The following is a 21,997-nucleotide window of genomic DNA, read 5'->3' as shown; positions in this document are numbered from 1 at the left end:
TTTTCCCTTATCGGTTTGGGCAATGAGAAATTGCCCACAAGTCACTTTTTAATCTTTAAAGTGTTTTTTTTTTAAGTAAATACCAGTTATTTTTCATTGAAATTTTTTTCTGGCTGTCTTTTGTTTGGGAAGACAGGTTCAAGGCCCATTTCTGGCACATGTTGGCTTGGCTGAGATGGTATCCCTCTGACTCTTTTAGATAATTCATTTTCTTAGACTATAAGTTACAGAAAAAGTATCAAGGGAGTGTCCTTCTCTAGTCTAGAGAATGCTCTTTAGCAAGGAAATCACAGGTCTGCTCCAGGCTGGAGCTCTTTGTTTTTAGATACATCCCTCCCAGGCTGTCTCCTCATCCTCCAGGATGGCAGACTTATAAATTCTGTATTTCCCCTAGGACCCCATTGTTACAGGGCTCTTCCTGAACCAGGTAGATGAGGAATAAAGGAAGGAAGGAAGGGAGGAAGGGAGGGAGGGAGGAAGGAAGGAAGGAAGGGTGGAAGGAAGGAAGGGAGGGAGGGAGGAAGGGAGGGTGGGAGGAAGGAAGGAAGGAAGGGAGGGAGGGAGGAAGGGAGGAAGGGAGGGTGGAAGGAAGGAAGGGAGGAAGGAAGGGAGGGAGGGAGGAAGGGAGGGTGGGAGGAAGGAAGGAAGGAAGGGAGGGAGGAAGGGAGGGAGGGAGGGAGGAAGGGAGGAAGGAAGGGAGGAAGGGAAGGAGGAAAAAAAGGAAGGAAGGAAAGAAAAAAGGAAAGAAGGAAGGAAGAACAGAAAGGAGGGAGGGAGGAGGCAGGGGAAGGAAGGAAGGAAAGTAGGAAAGAAGGAAGGAAGAGAGGAAGGGTGAGTCAGTGGAGTTCATTACTAGTGGGTCACTGAAGGGGCTGCATGGTCTCAGTCTGGGCCAGGAATCCTGTTTGAGACAGCTCTGTCCTTCCCTCCTCTCTCCTCTCAGTCTTTACCACCTTGCTTAGCATTGGGAACTCTGAGCAAATTAGCTCAAACTCCAGACAGCCAGGACTGTGCCCTAAGTGTGGCTGTGCCCCAGAGTTCTGCCCTTCAGCCCTCTCCTGTCCCCCTCTCTCTTCAGGACTTGCTCCTAGATGTCCCAAGTCCAGTTATCCTCTCAAACCCTCCTGAGCTTCATTCCAGTGATAGCAGCTTCCTCTCGGGCATTTCGAATGGACTGTTCTGCAGGCATCTTAAAGTCAAAAGAACCTAAGAACTCATTCTCTTCTCTTTAGAGGTCCAACCCTCTTCCTCAGTTTCCTCTTTCTGCCAAAGATACCCCCCCAATTCTTACAGGTTGAAAATTCTGAGTCATCCTTGATTCCTTCTTCTGGTTCTTCAATCTTGTTGGATTTGGAAGTCTCCCTGACTCCTTCAGCGTGAGGATTCTGAGTTTCAAAGAGCATTCTTTTGGGGGGGGGGCAGGGGGTTCAGGTTTCTCTGAGCATTTTCATTCATTCTCCTGAGCATTTCCTTGTTCACATCACTTATGAAATGCCTATCCTGTGCCAGGCAAGGAGGTACCAGATTTCTGAGCTCCAAAGAGAGATAGGAGCTCAATGAGTTTACATTATTTATATATGAGAACACATGTGCATCTGAACATGGACAAACTGGATGCCATAGAAGATGGGAGCTTTTCTCAAGAGAAAGCTTTAGTAACTGAGAGGATGTGCTTCTTGGAGGAAGCCATAAGTTTCTCCACCCAGGTTTTGGAGGGATCTGGAGGATCCAAGATGGGAAGTAAAGGGGAGAGCATTCGGGGCAGCTCCCAGCCAGAGCTGAGGTACTCGAGGGAGGGGTGAATGCATGGGATCATGCGGGAAGCACTAAGCAAGCCAGTTTGACTGGAAGGTAGAGACTCAGAAGGAGGAGGGGCACAAGTTTGAGGGCTCAGGTTGCACAGGATGGAGGCCCTGGAGCCTTATGGTGCCCCTTGGCTCAGTGGGATGAGCCCAGCCTGAGAAAAAGAGGGCTTGAGTTCCAATTCAAGCTTCTTGGGCAGCCCTGGGCAAGTCTTGGTCCCTTACTGAACCTCAGTTTCATGTCCAATAAAAGGAGGTGGGGCTCAATGAGCCCCACTGAGGGATCCAGGTAAGCTGAGTAAACTCCAAGGGTTTATGCAGTGATCCTTGAAAAGCCCATGAGACACCTGAACTAGACCAGGGCAGGCAGGGTCACCCTTAAGCTCCTGTCTATATTGTTATTTTACCAGAGTTTAGTACATTGGCAATGGCAAACGATAAATCTTAGTTGATTGATTTCCCTAGCTAACCAGAATATGAGTCTGTATGTGCGGTGGTCCATGAGTATTAGAATTCCTGAGGTTCCTTTGGGTCACTTTGGATCTGGAGACTGAGCTGGCTATCTGGAGCTGGTCAAGAGACCTCACAGGCCAGGAGGCCAGTGTGGCTTCTGGAAAGGCTTTTTTTTTTCTTTTTGCAAGGCAATGGGGTTAAGTGGCTTGCCCAAGGTCACACAGCTAGGTCATTAAGTGTCTGAGGCTGGACTTGAACTCAGATCCTCCTGATTCCAGGGCCAGTGCTGTATCCACTGTGCCACCTAGCTGTCCGGGGAAGGCTTTGAAAGACCTGGGAAGGTAACTGGTTGAAAATGATTAAATATCTATGATGTGCCTATTGATGGTGATGATGGTGGTAGGGATGAGGATGATGATGATGGTGGTGGTGGTGGTGATGAGGATGAAGGTAGTGATGAGGATGAGGATGGTAATGGTAGTTATGTGGTAGTGATGATGGTGGTGGTGGTGATGATGAGGATGAAGGTAGTGATGATGGTGGTGGTGGAGGTGGTGAGGATGAAGGTAGTGATGATGGTGGTGGTGGAGGTGGTGAGGATGAAGGTAGTGATGAGGATGAGGATGGTAATGGTAGTTATGTGGTAGTGATGATGGTGGTGGTGGTGATGATGAGGATGAAGGTAGTGATGATGGTGGTGGTGGTGATGATGAGGATGAAGGTAGTGATGATGGTGGTGGTGGAGGTGGTGAGGATGAAGGTAGTGATGAGGATGAGGATGGTAATGGTAGTTATGTGGTAGTGATGATGGTGGTGGTGGTGATGATGAGGATGAAGGTAGTGATGATGGTGGTGGTGGAGGTGGTGAGGATGAAGGTAGTGATGATGGTGGTGGTGGAGGTGGTGAGGATGAAGGTAGTGATGAGGATGAGGATGGTAATGGTAGTTATGTGGTAGTGATGATGGTGGTGGTGGTGATGATGAGGATGAAGGTAGTGATGATGGTGGTGGTGGAGGTGGTGAGGATGAAGGTAGTGATGATGGTGGTGGTGGTGGTGATGGTGGTGACGGTGATGGTGGTATTGTTGCTGTGCTGGGTACTAGGGATCTGGAGAAAGGTAAACGTCTTTGCTCTCCAGGTTGCTGTTGCACCCCCGGGGGCCAACCTCCCTGGCCCCCCCGGCTCCCCACCGAGTCAGCCAAGGGAAAGCACTGCTCCGGAGAAGTGGGAAGAGGGGAGGCGGCCCCTGGAGGAGGGGAGCATCGCAGGCCCGGGGGGGGCGGCAGGGCCAGGGAGCCCCAGGAAGAGGCCGTGGGGGGACCGGAGGTGTCCGAAGCCTGGAAAGCCCCGGGGACCTGGCCCCCCCCCCGAGGGCCCGAGGCCTTCCGCGGCTCTGGGGGGTGCGGTGGGAGCGGGCCCCCCGCGCGTCTGAGTGCGGGGGCGCCTGGTGCGGGCCGAGCCCGGGGGCGCGGGGCCGGGCCGGGCCGGGGCGGAGGGCGGCCGGCAGGTGGCAGCGGGCCGGGGGCGGGGCGGGGCATCCGGGGGCGGGGCGGGGCTGCCGGGAGGCGGGGCGTCGGGGGGCGGGGCGGGGCTGCCGGGGGGCGGGGCTGCCGGGAGGCGGGGCGTCCGGGAGGCGGGGCTGCAGGGGGCGGGGCGGGGCTGCTGGGGGCGGGGGGGGGGCGGGGCTGCTGGGGGCGGGGCTGCTGGGGGCGGGGCTGCTGGGGGCGGGGCGTCCGGGGGCGGGCCGGGCCGCGCCCCTCCCCCTCCCCTGGGTCGGCCGCGGCGGGGGGAGGCCGCCGGGAGGGGCGCGGGCGGGAGCCGAGCTGCGGCGGGGCTCCGGGGGCGCGAGTCGGGGCCGGGGCGGCCCGGGGGGAGGCGCGGACGGCTGGGCCCCCGCGGCCGCGCCATGGAGCCCGAGTGAGGCGGCCGGGCCGGGCCGGGCATGGAGGCGCTGCTGGCGCTGCTGGCCCTGTGCGGCCCCTTGGCTCCGGCCGGAGGTGAGTGGGGCCCCGCGCCCGGCTTTGTCTCGGGGGGCCGGGGGGGGGTCGTGGGGGCGCCGGGGGGCCGGGCGGCGGCCCGGGGCGCTTCGGGGGGCCGCGCCGAGGCGCCGAGACAATGGAAGTCGGCCGGGCCCCGCGGGGCGCCGGCTGCTGGCCGCCCGCCCGCCGGGAGAGGGAGCCGCGGGGGCCGGCTGCGCCCCGGAGCCGCCCCCCCGCCGCTGCCGGTGCCCGAGTGGGGTTTTCCGGGCCCTTTGTGTGGAGGCGCCGGGGGCCCCCGCGTCAGGCCGGGTCCGGACCCACGCGCTCCTCTGCTTCGGGGCGCTGCCCCAGCGGGGGGGGGCGGGGTGCGGCCCAGGTGCGCGCCCCGCCGAGTGCAGGGAGGGTGCCGGCCGGGGCGGTGCGGGGCGCCCCGGGCGAGCCGGGCAGAGGCAGGGGCCGGGGCCCGGGCCACCTGTGGCGAGCCCCGCGGCCGCCAGGTGCCCCCCGGGCCGCAGGGATCCGCAGGTGGACGGGGCCCACGCCGGCGCCCAGCCCGGCTCAGGCCGCCCGCGCTTCCGCGGCCCCCCCAGCACACACGGGGTGAGCCCTTTCGGGGCGCACGTGCGGAGCCGGCCGCTAGAGGCTGGCAGTGGCCGTGGGAGGGGGGCTGCTGGACCCCCACCCCCTCACCCTCTTTGTTTCACCCGCGTAGACCTGACCCTGGGGAACGGCAAGGTCCAGATCGGCTGCCCCTTGTCTGGGAAGCCCTGGGTCCGAGGCCCCCCGGCAGCCCCGGCGAGGGGGGCAAAACTAGGCAAAGCTCAGCGAGGGTCGGCTTTGCTTGCTTGGGCCGGGCGACCTTGGGCAAGTCTCTGCTTTGCCGTGGCGCTGGGGGTCCCTCCTCCCCCTGCTTCGGCCCTCTTGGGGGGGTCTCCCAGGGAGAGAACAATGAACTGGAGAGTTCCCTGCCTTCAGTTTTCACCCTGGGTTTTACAGGCTGGCAGTCAAGGCCTCCCTTAACGTTTGGGGGCGCATTTGGAGGGATGTTTGGTAAAACTTGATTCTGAGTTTGCAGTAAGTTTGTCTTTGTATTTACAAAACAGAGAGGGTTCTTCTGATGCCTGTTCTGGGTTCTGGGCCTTGAACCCCAAAGCTGGGGGGCCATGCTGCCAGGGAAAATTCCTTTTCTGAGTCTGGGCATGTCTGGCCTCAGACGGGGCTGGTTCTCATCGTAGGAGAGGAGGGAGCAAAGAGACCCCAGGCCGGACCCTGGAGTCCCATCTGCAGGCTCATAGACTGGCTTCTTCACCTCACTTTTCTCCATGTTGATTCTGGGCCTATTTACTTAAACGCATCTCTCAGGAAGCTTCGGTTAAGAACCTACCGTGTGCCAGGCTGTGATGACCACGGCCTCGCGGATCTTCATCAGTCGGATTTGACCCTTCATGATCCCAGTGGGGATTGTCTTGGCAAAAGATACTGGAGTTGTTTTCCATTTCCTTCTCGAGGTTGACGAAACTGAGACAAACAGGCTGAAGTGACTTGTCCAGAGTCACCTAGCTAGAATCTGAGGCTGGATTTGAACTCAGGTCTTCATGACCCAGCATTCTTTCTTCTTCTGCTTCAGTGGCCTCCATTCTAACTTCATTGTTAAAATGGGGACTATTAGAGCTTTAGGACAGGGGACAAGAGTTTATGAGATGCTTACTGTGTGCCAGTCCTGGCTTACTCTACTCTGCACCCCCCCCCCCAGTTTACATTATAAGGTTGGGGGAGGGGAGGGGAAGGGAAAATGAGACCAGTAAGGTTACTACTCGGCAAGAGTCCTATTTATAAATGTTGATGCATTATTTCTATAGTAATGCTTAAAAAGGGCAAAGTAGCTTACATTCATTGACTTGTTTGAGCTTCCCATAGGCCTTTTTGGTGGAGTGGGTATTAGGATGATTAACATATGCTTTTTATGGAAGGGAAACAGACTCAGAGAGAGAAAGTGATTTTCCTTGGATTTGAACCCAAGACTTTCTGACCTTGAGTTCTGGAATCTCTCCATTGTTCCATACTGTCTGGAGGAGGCAGAGGACTCAGCCCCATCCTAGCTATGCCACTTGTATCATGTGAACTTGGGCAAGTCCCTTCCCATATTTGGACCTCAACTTCCCCAACTGGAGGTATTTCTCTATCATATTCTAGTAAACTGTGTTCATATCCTTAAGGGTTACTCTTCTCCTTCTGGTTTCCTTATTAATAGGTTTACTCTGGACAAGGAAGTTCATTGTTCTGAGCCTCAGCTTCCTCATCTATAGAATGGAGATGCTAATAGTTATATACCCAAAGCACTGTGTTGTTGTGAGGCACAAATGGGAATCATTTGTGTGAAAAGACTTTGTAAGCTGTTTATTTACAGTTTCAAAGCCCTGGACACCCATGACCTCACAGCCAGTGTGGTCATCCCCATTAATAGGTGGGTCATGGGGCAGTAGCCAGACTGACCGACATGCTGTTCTGATCCATGAACCATGATCTTCTGATCTCTAGCCTTCTTTCCTTTGCCCAGGCTGTGTACCAGGCCAGCTTGTTCTCCTTCCTCACCCCCCCCCCCCACTTCTTAGAATCCCTGCTTCCTTCCAAGGCTCAAATGTTAGGTCTTATCTGGAGCCTCCCAATCATTAATGATCCTTCCACTCCCCATGCCCTCAACCATCCCAATAACTGTGTATTTATCTGTGAATATGTTAGTAGAATAGAAATTCCTTGAAGGCAGAGCCATTTTGGTTTTCAGTTCTGAGTATCTAGCACTGTACCTTGCTTAAGAAATGTTTATTGAATTAAATTCTGTTGACTTAAGAAAAGAGATTCAGAGGATCTTGGCTTTTGAGCTGGGAGAGACCCACCTCCTAACCCATCCACCCAACCCAATTACCCAAATTAATCAGGCGGTAACCATTCTATTAGCTGTTGGGTAGACTCTTGGGTATGGGGCGGGGAGAGAACAGGAGATCTTTCTCTTAACATGGTAGTACCACCTTCAAAGAATCCTCAAGTCAAGGAAGAGGGGAGAGAAGATGGGAACTAATGTTGCAAGGAAGGGGGCAAAAGGTGAGAGTGGGCAGCACCATGACAAAACTACAGAAGCTTCCAGATAGAAACCCGACCAAGTTCTTTCTGAGAGCCAGCTCAAGCCTGGAGACTGACAGGAAGTTCAAGGCCTCATGCCAAGCTGGCCCACGGGAAAGGCAAGAGCCAGCCCAGATTCTACCCTTTGGTAGACCATTTGGACCATCTGATGCCCAGAGATGCCAAGTCAGAAGAAAATGGATTCTGAATGTGTCCTTAAAGGAATATCACTTTGGTCAATGTGTAGAAGAGAGGGACAAGACAGAGGGAGGGAGGGAGGGAGAGAGAGAGAGAGAGAGAGAGAGAGAGAGAGAGAGAGAGAGAGAGAGAGAGAGAGAGAGATGGAAACTGGGAGGAGACTTAATTCTTGCAGGACCTGTGTTCGATGATTCTGCTTCTCTCTAGTTGAGTGACTTGGGATGATTTTCTGAGCTTGTTCCATCTGATCAATGGGTGTAATAATGCTCATCTTTTTTACTTCCCAGTCCTGAGGAAAGTGGTCTGGGAATGATGGAGAGCCCTGTATCTCTTGTACCAGGGACCCGTTTCTCTCTCTTGAGGTTCTTCCTCCAGTCTCTTAACTGGTCCTTCCACCTTTGTATGTTTTGCCTCAAGGCTGTGTGGGATAATAGAACCAACCCCAGACTTGGGAGTCCTCTGACTTAATCTCCGAATGGCTGGGCATCCCTCTTTGTCAAATGGGGATAATAACAGCTCCTGCCTTAGTCTAAAGGATGACTCAGAAGATCAAGGGCATGAAATCATATCAAGTTGGCAAGCATTTCCAAAGAGCCTACTATATCAGACCCTGAGCCAACCAGAAAGTAGGTGTGGTGTTGTAGGAGCTGTGTTGTAGGGTTCCAGATCTGGGACCTGGATCTGGAGAACCCTCATTTCAAAAATGAGATTCACATTTCCACGGATATTGACAGAGCTGGGATTTGAACTTGGGGCTCTGACTGTAGATTCAACATTTTCTGGGCTTTCCACTCAGTTCAATTCCTACACTATCCATGTATTAGTTTGGAGAAAAGTGAGATTTAGATGATCATTCTGCATTTAGAATGAGGTCCTGCAAGATGGGAAAGTGCCTTCTGCATCCTCAAGGAGGAAATGACATTCACCTGAGTTGGGTCTATATTTCATAGCCCTTCCCTTCCTGAACTCTGCTCTGAGTCCAGATCATTGAGCATTTATGATAATTTCTCCTTCAGTGAATTCATCCTCTCAAGCAAGGGTTCTGTGGCTACTGAAGAGTTGACCTGGTGGTAAATGGTCATCATCAGCCTTAAAGAAAAAAAAAATTCCAGGATAGTCTGCAAGTAGCCAACGTGAAATCCTTCTTTCTGGCAGAAATAGTCACTGGTCTCTGGCCCCAGTCATGAGCTAATCTGTTATGAGGGAGGATTTCTTTTTGTAATTTAGCTGGATAAATTTAGGCTCCTTAGTGGTTTAAAAGAATTATGTTGCAACTTAAAAGATCTGGGATTTCATGGGTGTGGGCATTCCCTCTCCTGTTAATAATAACCTCAGCAGGCTTTTGTACATGGGTTCATGGGCTGCTGTGGCCAAAAAAAAAAAAAATTCATCAACTAGTGGCTGGTGGGGTGGAGCCATACTTCCTGAACTGAGTTGTGCTGATCCCCAGGCGACTGGCCTTCACCTGTGGCCAGAGAAGTCTTTCCAGGTCCAAGGAGCCTAAGCTCCAGTTGCCTGAGTCTAGGCTCCTCAGGTAGAACCTTGGAGAGTCTCCTCCCAGCTGAAGGAATAGAATAATATTTAATTTTTTTTCAAATTTAAGGCAATGGGGTTAAGAGTGACTTACCCAAGGTCACACAGGCAATTATTAAGTGTCTGAGGCCGGTTTTGAACTCGGGTCCTCCTGATTCCAGGGCTGGTGCTCCATCTAAGATGCCACCTAGCTGCCTCAGAATAGAACAGTATTGACAATAATAATGACCACTTTTCTGATGCTTCTAAACCCAACTTCTCACTTGAATCTCCCATCAACCCTGTGAGCTGGCAACTGCTGGTATCCTTGTCCCCATTTTATAGACAAAGAAACTGAGGAACAGAGATGCCATGACTTGACCATGGTCACATAGTGTAGGGGCAGAGGTGAGATTTGAATTCAGGTCCTCTGAGTCTAAGGGCAGCTCTCTTTTTGTTGCTCTAGGCAAGTGGCCCCTTCATGGATTGATTCAGAGCTGGAAGGGATCAATATTAATAATGATAATACTAGCTAATATTTATGTAGAGCTTAGTCAAACAGGCCAGGCTCTAGGCTAAGTGCTTTACAAACATCTCATTTGATCCTTGGGACAACCCTAGGAGGGAGGTGCTGTGTTAGTATTCTTATTTTACAGATGGGGAAACTGAGGCAGGAAAAATTGTTGAAGTGACTTGTCCAGAGTCACACAGTTAGGAAGTATCTAAGTCTGGATTTTGGACTCCAGATCCAGTGCTCTGGTAAGACAAGAAGACAAATAGCTGTGAGATAAATGGGGAAGAAGACATGAAAATGACTATGTTCAGACAAGATCCTTCCAGATGAGGCAGAAGGCACTCTGAGAAGGGAAAGCCTTAGTAGCTGAGGGTCTCCTGCAGCTGAGTCCTGAAGGAAGCCAGGAAGCTCAGGGGAGGAGGGAAAAGCTCAGGGGAGGAGAGAGAAGCACAGGCAGGGGGCACAGCTTGTGCAAAGGCCTAGAGATGGGAATTGGGAGATGGAGTGAACCAGTTTCTGGAACTGTGTGTAGGCCAGTGTGACTGGATCATGGAGCGTGAGGTGGACAGATTGGCAGGGGAGTCAGGGATAATGTTGGGACAGATTGAAAATGCTGCTTGGAATGACGATGAGTTTTCCCTTTGCTGTCAACCCTTCCTGATGTGAGATGATCCTTCCAAAGCCCTGGCCCATACATAACCACCACTATTATTATTTTAAAGCAGCAAAGTATAGTGGATGGAGGGGGCTTGACCCTCTGGTCAGGAAGAGATGCAGACTTGAGTCCTCTGAGGCATGTGCTGGCTGGCGACCTTCCAAGGTCCCAGGCAGCTTTCTGAGAGGGGGAAGTTAGTGAGGAGCTGCTATTGTGCCTCAGTGAAGGGACTATGAACCTCAGGGAATCTCCTTCTAGTGAGAAAATCATGAGCCTAGATGCCCCCCAAACAAAATGAACCCTCTTTAATGAAAGCAGGATATAGATTTGGGGTCTCATGATTTGTTACTTATTCCCCGTGGTCCAGCTATTGGGCTCCATCTCCCCAAGTCTGTTCTAGCCACCCTTGGGCCTGGATACATACCCTCTTCAACTCTAGGAAATCCCTGTTTTTCATCCAGAGTCAACTCAAGCACCACCTGAATCTCTGCCAGATTTCCTCTCCCAAGTTCCCTTAGAGGTCGATTCTGTTCTACATTTACATTTAGACACAGATCCATAAATATATATGTACAATATAAATATAGTCTATACCAAAATATCTATAAAATATAATTACTAGATAACCATATATACATGTAATCTCCTTATATGTGCTTTCTTTAGCTGCATTACATAGCGATACAGCCAGAAACACAAATCTTCTCCTGGTTAGATTGTAAACTCCTCCAGGTCAGGGACCATTCCCCATCTGGCTCTGTGTTGTGACACCGGCTCTAAATGTTAGCACCTAGTTGGTACCTCTGACATTCTTGTTGATTAATCCATTATTGTAGGACAGGTAAGGGAGGTGACCTTCACCCTAGTGACTTCTAGGGTTCTAGATTCTATGATCTCCTATGTCCTTATCAGCTCAGGGGATAGTTTGAATGATGCCAATACAAGGGTACATCTCCCTACCTGGCTAAGGCTCTCCTTCCCTGCCCTCTTTGGGCTGTTATCTCCCAGGTGATTGCTAGGCTTTGCCCAGAGCCTAGGTTTAATCAACATTTGTGGAGGGAAGGAAGAGATGGTGCCGGAAGGTTGGCATTCCTGACCAAGGCATTCCACAATTAGCCACTGATGGACTGTTAGGGGCTAGAGGAGAGAAGGAGGGACCCCTGGCCTGGGACTCAAGGGGAATGGGGCTCCCCCCCTCCCTCCTGCACCGTCACTTTGCCAGTACTCAAGAGGCAGTGGATTATTTGCATGTGGAGCCTGTTTGTTACAGGCTTTGCCTGCTCCTTGTAACTTTGCATCTCCCAACATCTGGGACCACTTAAGCTGGGGTTTGGCTGTCCTGTGACTGGGCAGAGGCCTGGAATTGGCATCGGAGAGCTGGGGCTTGGATATTCGTTCTGCCATATACTAACTGTGTGACCACAGGCAAGTCCCTTCCCCACCCTGCCTCTCAGTTTGTTTAGCATGAAGGAGCCTGATTACATTAGTTGTGAGGTCCCTTTTAGTCCCAAGATGATACAGGAATGAATGTTGCCTGTGTGACCTTGGATAAATCCTTTTTCCCAGGTTGGGCCTCAGAAAATTGAGGCCTCTGCAATAAATGCCTGGTTTTAAGTCAATTATTGGGGAACTTAAATTTAAAAAAAATTTTTTTATTTTTCCAACTACATGCGACATAGTTTTCAACAGTCATCTTTTTGTAAGGTTTTGAGTTTCACATTTTCTCCCTTCCTCCCTTCTTTTCTCCATCCCCCTGATAGAAAGCAATCTAATAGAGATTGTATATGGATAACTATATTAAACATAAATCCATGTCCATCATGTTATGAAAGAAGAATCAAATTGGAACAGGAAGAAAAACATTAGATTGAAAAAATCTTATACATAAGACAACTTTCACAAACCGATGATTGCAAGCTTTGGTCTCCATTTAAGCTCTGCAGTTCCGTCTCTGAATCTGGATGGTATTTTCCATCACGTCTTTTAGAGTTGTCTTTGATTATTGTTCTGAAGTGAACAAGTCTGTCCTAGTTGAGTGCATCACCCAAGGTTGCTGTGAGTGAGTTTACTGTTCTGGATCTGCTCACGGCACTCAGCATCACTTCTTGCAAGTCTTTTCAGGCTATTCTAAAGTCCTGTCCTTCCTGATTTCTTTTTAGAACAATAGTGTTCTATCACATTCATATACCATAACTTGTTTAGCCATTTCCCAACTGATGGGCCTCCTGTCATTTTCCGATTCTCTGTCACTATGATAAGAGCTGCTCTAAATATTTTGGTTTATGTGGGTTTTTTTTTTTATCCTTTTCGTGATCTCTTCAGGATATAGAACCAGTAGTAGTATTTGCTGGGTCAAAGGGGATGCACAGTTCTGTTGCCCTTTGGGTGTAATTCCAAATTGCTCTCCAGAAGGTTGGGTCAGTTCACAACTCCACCAACAATGCATTAGTATCCCAGTTTTCCCATATCCCCTCCAACATTGATCATCATCCTTTTTAATCATATTAGCCAATCTGATAGGTGTGAGGTGGCACCTCAGAGTTTTTAAATTTGCATTTTTCTTATCAATAACAATTTAGAGAATTTTTCATATGACTATAGATAGTTTTAATAATTGCATCTGAAAATTTCCTTTTCATATCCTTTGAACATTTATCAATTAGGGAATGACTTGCATTCTTATACATTGTGCCAGTTCTCTATGTATTTTAGAAAGGAGTCCTTTGTCAGAAAAACTAGTTGTAAACATTACTGCCGTCCTTTAAGTCTTGGTTGCATTGGTTTTATTTGTGCAAAAACTTTTCAAGTTAATGCAATGAAATGATTCATTTTGCATTTTAAAATGTTCTCTGTCTCTTCTTTGGTTATAAAATGCTCCCCTTTCCATTGATCTGACAGATAAACTTCTTCTCCTAACTGGCTTATGTTTAGATCCTGTACCCACTTCGACCTTCTATTGGGATAAGGTGTGAGATATTGATCTAGACCTAGTTTCTGCCATACTCTCTTCCAGTTTTTCCAGCAGTTTTTAATCAGAGAATGAGCTCTCACCCTAGAAGCTGGAAACTTTGGGTTTATCAAACAGCAGATTATTCTAGTCATTTATTTGTTTTTTAAGGTTTTTGCAAGGCAATGGGGTTAAGTGGCTTGCCCAAGGCCACACGGCTAGGTAATTATCAAGTGTCTGAGACCGGATTTGAACCCAGGTCCTCCTGACTCCAGGGCCAGTGCTTTATCCACTGCGCTACCTAGCCGCCCCTACTCTTAAGTCATTTACTACATTTCTTTTGCACCTAGTCCATTCCACTGATCCACCACTCTATTTCTTAGCCAGTACCAGTCTTGATGACTGATGCTTTTTAATAGAATTTTAAATCTGCTATGACTAGGCTGCCTTCCTTTGTATCTTGTAATTGTAATTCCCTTGATATTTTTGACCTTTTGTTTCTCCATATGAATTTAATTACTATTTTTGTTGGCCTAATAAAGTGATTTTTTGGTAGTTTGGTATGGAACTATTCAAGCAATTTAATTTAGGAAAGTTGCCATTTTTATTATATTAGCTTGATCAACCCATGAGCCCTTGATATTTATCCATTTATTTAGATCTGATTTTATTTGTGTGACTAGTGTTTTATAATTGTTTTCGTATAGTTTACCTTGGCAGGTCGACTCCCAAGGATTTTATGTTGTCTACAGCTATTTTAAATGGAATTTCTCTTTGTTTCTCTTGCTGCTGTGTCTTTTGTTGGTAATATATGGAAACACTGATGATTTATGTGGCTTCATTTTATATTCTGCAACTTTGCTAATTGTTTCAAGTAATTTTTAAAGATGATTTTCTAGGGTTCTCCAAGTATAACAATATATCATCTGCAAAGAGTGAAAATTTTGTTTCTTCATTACTAGTTCTAATTCCTTTCATTTTTTCTTCTCTCATCGCTGAGGCTAACATTTCTAATAAGATATTGAATAGTAGTGGTGATAACGGGCATCCTTGTTTCACCCCTGATCTTATTGGCAATGCTTCTAGCTTATCCCCATTACATATAATGTGTTAATGGTTTAAATAGATACTACAGGAACACTCCATTTATTCCTAGGCTCGTTAGTGTTTTGAGTAGGAATGGGTGCTTTATTTTGTCAAAACCTTTTTCAGTATCTATTGAGACAATCATATGATTTCTGTTGGGTTTGTGATTGATATGATTAATTATGCTGATAGTTTTCCTAATTTTGGACCAACTCTACATTCCTGGTATAAATCCTGCTTGATCCTAGTGTATTATCCCAGTGATAATTGGTTGTAATCATTTTGCTAATTTTTTTTTTGCAAGGCAATGGGGTTAAGTGGCTTGCCCAAGGCCACACAGCTAGGTCATTATGAAGTGTCTGAGGTCAGATTTGAACTCAGGTCCTCTTGACTCCAGAGCCAGCGCTCTATCCACTGCCCCACCTAGCCACCCCCATTTTGCTAATATTTTGCTTAAAATTTTTGCATCCCTATTCATTAGGGAAATTAGTCTACAATTTTCTTTGTTTTGACTCTTCCTGGTTTAGGTATCAACACCATCTTGGGGTCATAGAAGGCATTGGGCAGACCTCCATCTTCACTTACTTTTTCAAATAGTTTCTATAGAATTGGAACTAATTGAGTATTTGGTAGAATTCACTTGTGAATCTATCTGGCCTGAGCCTGGATTCCACAATGTAAGCTGTTTAGTCTGACAGTCAAGGCTTCTGCCTCCCTTTTCCACTTCAGCTGTTTGACCTTGGGGAAGTCACTTAACCCTGATTGCCTCACATTCTAGGCCATCTCCAATTGTCCTGTTTCATAGCTGACCATTGGACTCAGGTGGTTGTGAAGGAGAAAGTGAGGCTGGTGACTTAGCACAGCCCCCACTCACTCAAATCTAATTCACTTGCTTGTCATGACATCTCCTCCCTGATGTCATGGTCTTCTTCGAGAATGAGGGATAAACATTATTATTATTATCATTATTACTCTCCCAGGAGAAGCTTCTGCTCCTACCAGACAGCACTCAACTGTCCTTGAGGTCAACTCTTTTGGGACCCCTTTCTTCACTTTCACTACCTGGTCTCCTCCTGACCAGAAATCCTTCTTAGATGTATTCTGGGGTAATTCATTTGGCTTAGATGTACTAATCGTGGACTCATCCCCATTCATAGTAGCACAGGCATTAGAGGGAGAAGCAGCCTTGGGGGTCTTTTTGACAAATAGGGAAACTGAAGCCCAGGAGGTTGAAGGGATTTGCCCAAGGTCCTTTGGGCCAGAATTCAAGCCAGGGTCATCAGTCCAAGGCTGGTATACTATTATAATCATTCTCTGAACCTGTTTCCTTATGTGCAAAATGGGAATAATAATATTTGCCTCGTTTAGGGAAGCTTGTAGTAAGTCCTAAAACCTACAGAAATGAGGGTGCTTATGTGGAGAGAAAGTAAATGTGGAGAAAATAGAAATTTGATAGTATCAGTCATTCAGTCAGCAAACATTTCTTTTTTTTTCCTTTAGAAAATTTTATTAATTTTGAGTTTTACAATTTTCCCCCATTCTTGCTTCCCCCCCACAGAAGGCAGCCTTTCCATTGTTTCCACAGTACATTGATCTCTGTTGAATGTGATGAGAGAGAAATCAGATCCTTAAGGAAGAAACAAAAAGTATAAGAGATGGCGAGATCAGACAATAAGATATCAGGGTTTTCTAAATAGAAGGTAATAGTCTGTTCTTTGTTCAAAGTCCACCACTCTTTCTCTGGATATAGATGGGATTCTCCATCACAGAGAGCCCAAAATTGTTCCCGATTGTTGTACTGATGGAACGAGCAAGTCCATCAAGGTTGATCATCACCCCCATGTTGCTGTTAGGGTGTACAATGTTCCTCTGGTTCTGCTCATCTCGCTCAGCATCAGTTCATGCAGATCCCTCAAGGCTTCCCTGAATTCTCATCCCTCTTGGTTTCTAATAGAACAATAGTGTTCCATGACATACATACATACACCACAGTTTGCTAAGCCATTTCCCAATTGAAGGACATTTATTTGATTTCCAGTTCTTTGCCACCACAAACAGGGCTGCTATGAATATTTTTGTACAAGTGATGTTTTTCCTCTTTTTCATCATCTCTTTAGGGTAGAGACCCGGTATTGGTATCAGCAAACATTTCTTAATGATCTAGACACTTTGAACCCTCAAGGTGGTTTCACATGCCATAGATTGCTTTGGAGCTTCAGATATCTTAGAGTAGGTGGGCTCTTAGAAGTCATTTAGTCCAGCCCAGGATGATGAAGCTACTTGTCCAAGGTCACACAGCCTATTAGTAGCAAGTCCTTAGACTTGAATTCAAATCCTATTTCAGCCACTTTAAAGGCTGGGCCCTGGGCAAGTCACTCTGCCTCAGTTTCCCCAGATGTAAAATCAGGATAATAATAGCACCTACTTCCCAAGGTTGTTGTGAGGATGAAATGTGATAGTAATTGTAAAGTACTTAGCCAGTATCTAGTACATAGGAGGAGCTATATAAATATTTTCTATCATTATTATTATTATTATTATTATTAGATTAACAGTGTCAAAGGCTGCCCAGAGGATGAGGGCTGAGAAATGACCATCAGACTTGATAGTTAAATCATCATTGGTATTACTGGACAGAGCAATCTCAACTGAAAGATGAGTTTAGAAGCCAGATAGGAGAGGTTGGGTTTCATTGCTGCTAGAGCCATCTGTTGGGATACTACTGGAGATCTCCAAGCCCAGGCTGTTGGAGTCCTGGTTAGGGATACTGTCAAGGGAATTCTGATGAGTATAGGCTAGATGGGATACCTCTGAGGTCACCTCCAGCTAGGAGATTCATGGAGTCTTTGTTCAGTTGAAGCAAGAGGTGAGAAGATTAAGGAAGGCTTGACTCTTCCAGGACTGATCACTGAGAGCAGGGATTATAGTGCCTCTTTCTACTGATCCCCACAGACCCTAGACTTGGAGCTACTAGATGGATATTTCCAAGAGGAAAATCTAAGCTTGCCTTCTGAGAAAACTTTACCAGGAGGACCAAATTCCAATAGAAAAGAATTCCTCTAGGCTTCAACTAATAACTTAGAAAACTACAAATTAACATTATTTATGTTGTATTGTATTTTTATTTATTTTAGTAAACCCTTCTCTTAGACATTTTTTGAAACCTCTGTTCTGAACTATTAGTGCTGTTTCAAAGTAGAATGGGACTCTTCCAGGATGTCTGAAGATCGCTTGTAGGGTTCTTTGTAGAGAGGATTTTTATTCTGCTGTGGGTTGGGCAACAAGATGCCCAGTGAGACCCTTCATATGATGCTAGGAGTGTTTGTGAAAAGGCAGGGATGCAAAACTACCCTGGGTGGGCATTGAGCCCCTTAGGTTGGTCCTGGTTGGTAGGTTGGTAGGCTGGTCCTGGGGCTGAGCTTTGCCCCCTCCCTGTCTGAGCTCATTTGCCCCAGGGCCCTAGCACCTACCTAGTGTGCTAGACCAGTGTGCTGGAAGGGGTTTCAAATAGTCCTCTTTGAGCTTACAGTGAAGTAGGAGGGTCACCTCCACGCACCTCCTCCATGGAATAAGATCCTATTTTGTTTGACTTTTATGCTCATATCCTTTGGTCTCACACACCATAGATTGCTTTGGAGCTTCAGATATTGTAGAGTAGACAGGCTCTCAGAAATCATCTAGTTCAGCTACTTGTCCAAGGTCATACAACCAATTAGTAGTGGGTCCTTGGATTTCAGACCTTGGACTCTCCAAAGCACCATGCTCCAGGGAAGGAAGGAAAAAAGTTGGGACTGCATTAGTGGCAGAAGACTGGTGAAGATACCTGGAAGGTTGACCAGGATGGAAAGAGGTAGTGCAATTGAGGAGGATGACTGTCTTGTCCCATCCCATCATTTTACAGATGAAGAAACTGAGGTCCAGAGGGCTTAAGGGGCTTGAACCTATAGACAGAGAAGGGATTTGAACCTTCCTTCTTCCAGGATCTTCTCCTGTGTTTGGGGGGCACTATCATTCAGCCAGCCAGCCAGGCTCCAAATCATTGTCATCCTTGGTTCTTCACCCTCACCCCACATATCTAATCTATAGTCAAATGTCCTTTCTATCATGACAGCATCCCACCCAAACTTTCATTCCTTTACCCCCAGACTAATGCACAGTGCATAGAGCACTGGCCTTGGAGTCAGGAGAAAGGGGTTCAAATCTGGTCTCAGACAACTGGCCTCTGGTCACAGATGATTCTGGAGGAGAAAGTGAGGCTGGTGACTTTGCACAGAGCACAGACCTCACCCCACCTCACTCAAATCCAGTTCAAGTGTTCGTTCTGGCATCACCTCCCTGATGTCATCATGGTCTTCAAAGATGAAGGACAAGAAACAAAAACAATGCGATTGGACGGTTTCCTTTCCTAGCATCTCTCCTCATTCTGTTCCTCCCTTCTGTAAATCCCAATGACTCCTATCACTTCTGAGATCTCACTGCCTTTCTTTCCTGTCTTCTTCTAGTTTCCTGCCCTCCACATACTCTCTGATCGAGTTTCCATGGACTCCTGGCTCTTTTTTGCCCAGGGCATACCCTCTCCTGACTGGCATCTTTATGCCCGGCTCCTCCTTGGCTGGCATGCCCTCTCTCCTTACTTCACCATCAGCTTCTTCCTTTAATTCACCTTCTGCACCAGCCTGTCTTAGTGCTCCCACTCTTCCCATCCAGTGGCTAGTGTCTTCTTTCCCTAGGTGATTCTGTCTGTCTGTCCATGTGGGTATATCTTGCTTATGCCTACTTATTTACATGTTGGCTCTTCCATTAGACAGTGCAATTCTGGGGGTGGTGATCTATATCATTGGTCCATAATTCTTAATAAATGCTCTCTTCATTGAATTGATGCAACTGATACACAGCAGGCAGCTAACTTATCAGCTATGTGACCTTGGGCAAGTCTCTTAACCCTCCGTTTCCTCATCTGTAAGATGGATTGTAGAAGGAAATGACAAACCACACTGGTAGCTCTGGCTATGCCAAGGAAACCCTAAAGGGTCAGACACAACTGAACAACAGCAAATATAAAATATCCAGGAATGTGATAACTGCTTTTTTGATTGATCAACCGATTTGGTCCTGTTCCTCTTTGCAGAACCTGAAAGCTGTCTGTCTGTCCCCTGTCAGCCAGGCCTCTTTGCTGGTGTCTCTTCCCAGGGCTCCTTGGGCCCTGAGTCACATAGTTTATCGCTTAATTATTCTTCGTGCAGTTTTTACTGTGTTGACTTAGCAAAGCCCGGCCTCCGTTGTTGGAGGCCTCCAGGAGCCCTCCCTTGTCAGAGGCCTCTGGCTCTCTTGGGACAATTTGTGTTCATCTGTCTGTTTGAGGCTCCAGGTCCTGGCGCAGGCTTCCTCCCTTCACATGGCGGGGTGGGAGCCTCCAATCCGAGATCCCGGGCCAGGGCCTGAGTTATTAGTTCTTGCTCTTCAGGCTGTAAAGTCAGCAGAGTCGTAAACCCCAACCCAGGAAGTGTGTGGTTATGGGGTTACCCAGGGCTTTTCCTGTTGGGGGAAACCAGCAAGCTCTCTTGAACTATTTCAGGCAGTGATTGGATTATTGTTGCTGAATGTGGAAAACATGTGGGCCTAGGAGCTGGGGGCCCTGGGTTCTAGGGCCTGCCTTGCCATTGACCAGCTCAGGTTCTATGTGATTTGGCCAAATCTCTGCCCTTCTCTAGGTAAGCCCCTTATCTGGGCCGTAGAGGACTGGGAGGAAGGAAAGCTACTTAGGACCTCTCTTTGACAGAGAGGAGCATAAAGCAATAGAGAATGACTTCCTACTCTTCCCTTACACTCATGGGGACCTGGGAAAGGCACAGGACTCTCCTTCCAGGCCTTGGAACTAGAGAGCTGTTTGGGGCAGGAATCCTCTGATTCAGGGTTCAGGCAGGTGGGACTGGAAGTGGCAACAAGATTCAAATGGACAGGGTCAATGATTGAATCACTTGTCCCATATTTTGCAGATGGGGCAACTGAGGTCCAGAGGACCCACGAGATTTGCCCACAGCATCTCTGATTTGTGAGGGACTTGACTAAAACTCCCTTTACATTAAACCTGATGGATATTGATTCAGCCTTTGGTGGAAGCTTTGCAGTGATGGTAACCCCACCACATCCTGGGACAAGCAGGCTCTGGGATCGGAAGTCTCAATCTGCTGGCCCAGAGCTTCTGCCCATTGCTCATTAGATGCACCGTTCCTGACCAAGACCTATCATTCCCCTCTTTTCAGTTCCAACCCAAAGTTCAAGGTTGTAGAGATCATCTCCCTTCTTTTAAACCAGTCTTTGCTTCCCAAATCTACTTTTGGTCTCAACTCTCCACTTTCAATCACCAACAATAATGATCCCCCTTGGCCATCTCCCCTCCCCCAACTGTGACCCTAGGGCCTTCAGTTCCTTGTCCAGACCTTTGGAAGTTTATCGACTGCTAAGGGATCTCTGTTAAGAGGGATTTCTTATCTGGGTTCTTGGTTGTCTGGTCAGAATACATGGAGGGGTATTCTTTGAGAAGACAAGGGTGTAGTAGGGAGACCGCTATACACAGAATAAAAGGATACAGACTGGGAGTACCTTGAGCAAGTGGCTTCTCCTCAGTTTCCTCATCTGTAAGGAAGGCACAATCATCCTTGCACTTTCCTGATCCTGGGGTTTTTGTGAGGATAAAATTTTGGAGGAAAATGATGTCAGAGAGAGTTCTCACTAAAGTGGCTCCTGTCCTGATCTGGGCTGTGAGTGGGGATGGAGGCTGGCATGTGACCTCTGGAGAGTCAACTGGGCCAAAACCCCAGGTACAAAAGTGAGCATTTCATTGAGAGCCTGTGCTCTGGGAGAGTTGAGGTTTCTTGAAGTCTAACACTAAGTAAACATGAGATTTGGGAGTCTTGCATCATTTGAGCAGAGCCTTCACCGAATACCAAACATTGTAAGAAGAGTGTGGTCAAGTGTGGAATGGAAATATGGAAGCCGAGCCCATGGCGGATCTCAAAAGCAAAACATTTCATACATTTTTGTGTGTGTGTGTTTGTGTGCTCTCCTCATTTAGGAATTTACAGATGTCACCCTCCGGTTGAGGAAAGAAAAAACCAGCAGAAAGGATGTCTGTACATTCATCATTCAAAGAACTATAGTAAGGAAAAAGATGACGTGGTTGCATAGGGAGAGTGAGGGGTAAGGATGGAGGGCCGTGTGTGTGTGTGTGTGTGTGTGTGTGTGTGTGTGTGTGTGTGTTCCAGAGGCAGCTTGGAAGCACAGTGACTGGACCCTCACGCCTGGAGTCAGGACCAAGTGAATTTAAATCTAACTTCAGACACTTACTAGCTGGGTGTCCCTGGACAAGTCATGTCATCTCTGCCTACCTCAGTTTTCTCAGCTGTAAAATGGGTATAATAAAACAGGACTTACCTCCCAGGGTTGTTGTGAAGCTCAAATGAACTAGTATTTGTAAAAAGTCCTTAGCATGAGGGGTGGCTAGATGGTGCAGTGGATAGAGCACCAGCCCTGGGGTCAGGAGTACCTGAGTTCAAATCTGGCCTCAGACACTTCATAATGACCTAGCTGTGTGGCCTTGGGCAAGCCACTTAACCCCAGTGCCTTGCAAAATCCTAAAAAAAAAAAAAATCCTTAGCATGGACACAAAGTATGCACTATATAAATACTTATTCACTTCTACCCCCCCCCCCCCCATTGGTATTCTGGAGATG

The 21,997-nt window shown here is 47.8% G+C and overlaps 1 protein-coding gene across 1 annotated transcript in view; it reads left to right on the top strand.

Annotated features, from left to right (window-relative positions):
- Positions 1-4,159: 4,159 nt before the first annotated feature.
- LRP5 (LDL receptor related protein 5) overlaps positions 4,160-21,997 on the top strand; it is a 150,760-nt gene continuing 132,922 nt past the window's right edge. The window contains exon 1 of the mRNA XM_074230900.1: positions 4,160-4,253. Coding sequence (XP_074087001.1) covers positions 4,199-4,253 — 55 coding nt within the window. The 5' untranslated portion in view covers positions 4,160-4,198. The remainder of the gene's footprint in view (positions 4,254-21,997) is intronic.

Source organism: Macrotis lagotis, chromosome 3 (assembly GCF_037893015.1).
Source record: "Macrotis lagotis isolate mMagLag1 chromosome 3, bilby.v1.9.chrom.fasta, whole genome shotgun sequence".
NCBI lineage: Eukaryota > Metazoa > Chordata > Mammalia > Peramelemorphia > Peramelidae > Macrotis > Macrotis lagotis.
The sequence above is the reverse complement of the archived record's forward strand: the minus strand, read 5'-3'. Positions and strand labels throughout refer to the sequence as shown.